The 6,782-nt window shown below is 31.3% G+C and overlaps 1 protein-coding gene across 1 annotated transcript; it reads left to right on the top strand.

The window, feature by feature from the left end:
* The first annotated feature begins 618 nt into the window (after positions 1 to 618).
* Positions 619 to 3,560, top strand: LOC114288704 (chaperone protein dnaJ 20, chloroplastic). The gene is made up of 2 exons (XM_028232267.2): positions 619 to 1,367; positions 3,042 to 3,560. Exons 1-2 carry the CDS (start codon positions 747 to 749, stop codon positions 3,192 to 3,194), a joined length of 774 nt encoding a protein of 257 aa, XP_028088068.2. The 5' UTR covers positions 619 to 746; the 3' UTR covers positions 3,195 to 3,560.
* Positions 3,561 to 6,782: the final 3,222 nt, after the last annotated feature.

Genomic DNA, 6,782 nt, shown 5'->3' with positions numbered 1-6,782 from the left:
CTAATAGAAGTGGATCCCACTGTGATGTGATATTTTGGCCTATTTTTTTTTATTTTTTATTTTTTTATTGTCTGCTACATCATTAGAGGATGTATCATTGCTTATATTTTAATTGGATTAGACTTTTCTCATGTTTGTATTTTAACATAAGAGAACTTAAAGAGCTTGTAGAGCTCACTGCAAGTCTCATTTTGATGATCTAAACCACTCACTTTTTAGAATTAATTGAGTAAAATATTCATGTCAAATATTAAGATAATTGGATATCGGTAGTTATATATTTGAATCAAATTTGTATTAGAAAAAATGAATAGTTATTCTTGAAATTATATTTATAATCTATTTTTTTAATGCAAATAATTATCAATGTCTAATCATCTTAATTTTTTACAGAAATATTCTATTCAATGAATTTAAAAAAATAGACGACTCAAATTACTGAAATCGATTTAAAAATAGGCCTACAAAATTCAAATACTCTCTCCAATTAAGATAAAAATTTTAAAAAAAATCAAACCCATTTTAATTCACCCAAAAATTGTAGGCTTGATTTTTTTTTTTTATTTATTTAAATTTTGTAAGTTCGTATATGTCGGCATATCTAGTTTCCATTATCCCATAGCACCTTGTGTATGCCAAGTGCGCATTGTCCACCTCATTATAAATAAATGTATCACGATTCTTCCACACCCCCCAAAATCAAGTTTCATCTAACTTCCACTCCACCTTCGTCTTTTTTTGGGTGAATGACCTCCACCTTTCTCACCTTCCAAACAAAACCATTCAAACAGAGAAAGAAAGGGCATATACATATACATAACCATATACAGAGAGAGATCTACACACAAAAATTGAAAAGAAAAGAGATGTGTTGCAGCAATGGAGTGATTCCAAGAAGCGACCCTCGCTTCTCTCTCCTCCCAACCAACCCTTCCCTCCCCTCCATCACCACCACTCGGCCCAACCCTTTTCTCCGCCTTTCCTTCCCCACCACCACCCACCTCCCCAGACCCCATGTTTCGTTACGGACCCGGGTCGGGTCATTCACAACCAAGGCCGCCTTCAACGATGGCGGCTCCGTCGCGTCGCTGCCGGTGATGGATACGATGAGCTTCTACGACCTTCTTGGCATATCGGAGACTGGGTCGCTGGTAGAGATCAAGCAAGCGTATAAGCAGTTGGCCCGGAAGTACCACCCGGATGTGTCTCCCCCGGACCGGGTCGAGGAGTACACACAGAGGTTTATTCGGGTCCAGGAGGCATATGAGACGCTGTCGGATCCGGGTCGGAGGGCTCTGTACGACAGCGACATGGACAGAGGGCTTCACCTCGCGTTCTCGGCTCGCAGGCGATACCACAGCGATGAGGTAATTATTTGGGTATTTTGGGATTAATTTGGTGGTGTTCACTGTGTGTTTTGATTTGGGTTTATGTTTTTTTATTATCTGATTTGTAGTTATTTGGTGGTATTTGATTTTGGGTTTTGCTTGGATTGAGTTTTTTTATTCAAATTCAAATTCTGTGTTTTTTCTTGCTTTGCTGTGTATTTTTGGGGATTGAATTTCTGGACCAAACAGCCTGTGTGTTAGTAAACTTTATGATCTATGCATGCACATGTGTAGGTGCTTATGGAGTTTATTACACAAAAATTTAAATTCAGCTTTCCATTGGTTTATAGCATTTGTGGCTTTCTTTCATTAGCAACTATATTAGGTTCATATGCGGACTCTTAAGTACTGAAGTTATCATTTGGTTGCCCCAATTTTCAACTCTTAATATACTTTCATGAGATTTTGAATGTTTATGGGTGATGTTTTGCTTATGTTCTCAATAGAACTTCATTGTTTTACATGAATTATTGCTTATTTTATTAGTATTTTTTTTTCTAGTGTAACTTGCTTATGTATGGGTTGATTTGGAAGAAGTTAGAGCATCTCTAACGCATCGTCACCAAATTTGATAAAAAGTTTGATCTCATATCATACATTCCAATGGTAAATTTAAAATTTTCATCAAATCTTGTTAGAAGCCCGGTTGTCCGGGAGGACATCCGGCCATGGGTGGAAATTGATGTTCAGATAAAGAAAGGCCGGTTGTCTGGACTGATGTCCAGCCCAACGCCCCCTACAAAATTTAATGAAAGGATGAACTCCCTTGATTTGATGGACGGTTGGAGCTTGGTTTTAACGCGTAAATTTGATGAAAATTTTGATGAATGATCGGAGATATCCTAATGAAAGTTTAGTTCATCAATTTTGGGGGTTGTCAAGATTTTACGTTTTATTTATTGATTATTTGTTTCTCTGTTTTCTGTCTTTTGCTTATATTGGATATCATAACTTTTTTGCCCTGCGGGGGAGGGGTATGTTTGTCAACTTCATCACTTTGCCTTGCATTTAATTGATCTCTTTATAAAATAAAATAAAAAGGAGAGAATTTTTATTTAGATTAAAAATATCCAAGAATAATGGGGTGTTGATGCATCTTTTGTTAAGGAGTTCAAAAAGTTGTTATTTCTCATATATGTATTGGTGTCCTTGGCAGACAGAAGACTGGAATAAGTTTGTTGTGCTTTACAAACCATTTGAAATGAGATTATTTTATTTTCATCAGCATGCAGCCATTAATCTGATTGTTTCTTTTTTCTGAAATATTTTAAGTTGAGTTTGGTGGCATGACTTTCTTTTGATGTTTTGTGGTTGGACTATTCTCTATTTTTTATTATACTACGGAAAAGAGTGCCACAAATTTCATATGGTCTCTGGTAGAGGGTGGATTTTTGCATCCAATTGCTATTAAAAATGAAATGGATATTTCTCATATTTAATTATTGGATGATGGCTCTGTATGTGTATGGATCTATGGTACATGGTTGATGTTCATTGATAATGAAATTGATATTTGCCGTTTACATTTGTCTTTTCTTTTCTTGGTGTTTCTCTTCCTCGTCCTTTGTAGAAGTTCTCGTTTTATTTTAATAATTCAAACTTTTGTTTTATTATCTCATTTTGTATTGATTTCGGCCTTTCTTTTTCAACCAGCAAATGGAGGAACGGAGTGAGTGGAAGAACCGGTGGCAGGTCCAATTGTCAGAGCTGAAGAGAAGAAGCATGAATAAGAACGCTCACGGGAATATGTCGTGGGGAGCACGGATGCGGAGGCAAAGAACCGACTCATCATCCACCGAATTATGAACGAGTACTTAAATTTTTCCTTGTACATAGCCTTTAACCTTATGCGTGGGTTTGATGGGAAAATACTTGAGTACTGTTTGGTTAGTATTGCCTTTATTTTTTCCTGTTTTTTTGATGGGGGTTAGAATTGCCTTAACTGGCAAGATCAGTACTTCCAAAATGTTAATCCAGCAGTATTATTAAGATTAAAGATAGTTTATATACCTGACCGGGCCATATCAACCTCAACTATGGGGAAGATCTATATTGTACATGTAGGATCAATAACTGTACCTTTTTTTTGTTTTTGTTTTTGTTTTTTGGGTGTAAAAAAATATCTTTGCTTTGTTGTTTGAGATGAAATTAGTGTTGGCTCGATGTGATTCAGATCTTTGGCATTATTTGATGTTTGGTATTCCCATTATTGTGCTTGTACTTTCGGGCCATGCTTTCTGGGAATCCTAGGCACAACACAACCCTTCTGCATTTGTATGTTCTTATGGTAGGCCTCATAGGGAACCTTCATTCTTTTTAATTATATATTCATGTTTTCCTTATCATTGCCTCTGATTTAGATCATGTTCCTTCTAGCTATGGTCTGCACTGAAGGCCTGTTTGTTTTGGGTGATTGAGGTGGGAATTAAGATAGACATGGGACTCACTACAATGGTGTTTGTTTGCAAAATAGTCTAAGGTCTCGTTTGTATTTAGAGATAGAATGGAGAGAATTCATAATGAGTGGATTAAATAAAATTGTTTTTATTTTGATGATAGTTGTTAGTATTGGATTGTTAAATTATTTTTATATAACATAAATATAAAATAATAAAACAAATAAAAAAAATACAAAAACATTAAACATTAATGTTAAAAAAAATGTATGTAAAAAATAAAAATAAAAATAAAAATAAAAATAATAAAAAAATTTCAGGAAAAAATAAAAATAAAAAAATTTTATTTAACAAAAAATATAAAAAATTAAACATTAATATTTATAAAAAAATGTCCGATATGTAAAAAATAAAAAAAATAGTCCGGCGGATTAAAATTCTAATACCACCTCCTCTATTCAAATTCCTCTTTTAAGGCCTATCATAATACCAAGGGATTAAGAATTTCCTCTCTATCTCTCAAAACAAACATGACATATAATGCGTCTCATTTCACTATTAATCCTAATCTCCTCACTATAACCCTGAACAAAAGAGTTTTATTTCATTATCAATCTTAATCTCCTCTCCATAATCCTAAACAAATGGGGCTCAAGGGATTATAAAAAGCCCTCATGGTGGGATTAATAGTATCCTCCAAGGAAAATGGTATTGGAAAACAATTAATTTAATATTTTGCCCAATTGTTATACTCTTTCCTCTATTATTTTTTTAATCATTTCACCATTTTTTACCCGTACCATTCTTTATATGAAAATAATTTTTAATATTAAAATATAATAATATTTATATCAAAAAAAATATGATAGTATCAAAAAAATATATATATTTATGAAATATAATTTTAATATTAAAATATATAAAAAAATATTAAGGATATTTATGAAATTTTATATAGTTAATTTCATCATACAATGACAATACAAACATAAATATTTCTTAATCCAATGATTATTAAACAAACATAATTTTATTTTATTTAATTTTATTTTCCACACTAACAATTCTACATAACCAACTTTAAAAACAAACAGCGCCGAGGGTATAGCCCAGTTCAAATCTGGACTTTTCTTAGAATGTTCTCATAGGGGAACACATCCATCATTGTACTCCATTTGTCTTTGTGGAAATTTAAAATAATATACAAACTATGAGAACTTACTAACTATTTATATGTGGCATAAAATAATGAAGTTTTGGTATTTAAGGCACCATAAACTTTTTACTAAAGTAAGTTGGTTTAAGCATTTTGAGTGGTGCTTGTTGGCTATTTAGTTTATTTGGGTCAATAAGCGGTGGGATCTCACAAAATAATATATTAGAATTACATGATAGGAACATTTTCAAATGAGTAGGAAACCATAATTCTACAGATATAGAACCTATTGCAAAAAAGAATGGTGGCCATACACATTAGAGGGTGAGATTGGTGACTAATGAGGATGCTTTACTCTTCTTGTTTCACTTTTATTTTTTGTGGTAAGTTTTGTGGTTAGACTTCTTTTAAAAGGTAGTTTACTGGTTAAAAATAAATTAACAAAAAGTTAATGCTAAAAAAGTTGTTTATTTGGTCTATTATTATTCTTTTGACTTTTCTAATAAATTTTTAGAATCGCAAAAATTATTCTTTTGGCAGAAAATAGATAGCACTATTAGCGACTCAGATAAGAAAAAAAGAACTACTAGCATAGGAATGACAACATCTTCTGTATTAGACGAATCTTGGTAGTTGATACCACTCAAAGAACGGATTATCGTATATCTCTGGACGGTATATGTGCACCGGTTTGATGCCCAAATGATTTGAAGTTTTTTTTTTTTAAAGCAAATTTTTTTTTTTTTTGCAATAAATAAACTGAGTTTTAAGAGGTTGTATAATATTATTCAATAGAAAATTATTTGTAGCCATCGTATGCTTTGACAGGAAAATTAGTGGGTGGCCTATCAACTTTAATTGTGGGCAAGTTAGCAGTTAGTTTCAGTATAATACATGAAAGTGAATGATGGTATGTGTGTGGGGGTTGAGAAAATGAAAATGTGGACACTGTTGATTATACAGTCAATTTATTGTTGGATTCTTTTTTTTTTTTTTTTTTTCTTTTTTTGTTTTGGTTTGCGTTTTGGCTTGTGTTTTTCTCAAAGTCACAAATAATTTGAATAATGTTCCACTTAATTTTATCACTGGACACAATAAAATAAAAATAATTAAATAAATTAAATTTAATAAGCACACATTTATGCACTATATTTGTTTGAAAAAATATATATGTTCGATAAATTATAGTAAATCCTTTTAAATTATATTTACATTTTACCTTCTTAAACTTTAAAATTCAAAAATTAAATTATGATCTATTTGTTTTTTATCCCCTTAAATTTTAAAACTCAATAGTTAATCATTTCAAAATATTATCTTGTTATAGTTAACTTAAAATCAGATAATGTATAACGCACTTGACATATTTATTAGAATTTTAAAGTAATAATGCCCTTATTTGGTAATCTCATTTAAAATTTGCTAGAAACAAAGTAGGAATGAGATCACCTAAAAATTGTATTATTATCTCAAAAAATCAATAATGGATATTATTATCTTAATTGTGTGTCATGTATTTGATAGATAACCTGATTATGTTTAAATTCTTAACAAAATCTTAACGAAGTGTAACAAAATAATAGTTTGAAATGGTTTATTATTGAGTTTTGAAACTCGGAGGAATAAAGTGCAAATGCATCTTATATAATTGAAGTTCAAGGTGGTTTACTATAATTTGCCCATATATATTTGCACATAAAATAATTATAGAATGAATCACAAAAGACTCACAAGTAAGTCATCCAAATCTGACATGTGATTATTGTATTAATTTAATAAATCACTTCATTTATATATTATTATATCTCATGATAATAAATAAAAAAAATTAAGTAAAACATT

Source organism: Camellia sinensis, chromosome 6, assembly GCF_055761805.1.
Source record: "Camellia sinensis isolate YWXY chromosome 6, ASM5576180v1, whole genome shotgun sequence".
Taxonomy (NCBI): Eukaryota; Viridiplantae; Streptophyta; class Magnoliopsida; order Ericales; family Theaceae; genus Camellia; species Camellia sinensis.
This window is presented reverse-complemented; position numbering and strand designations above follow the sequence as displayed.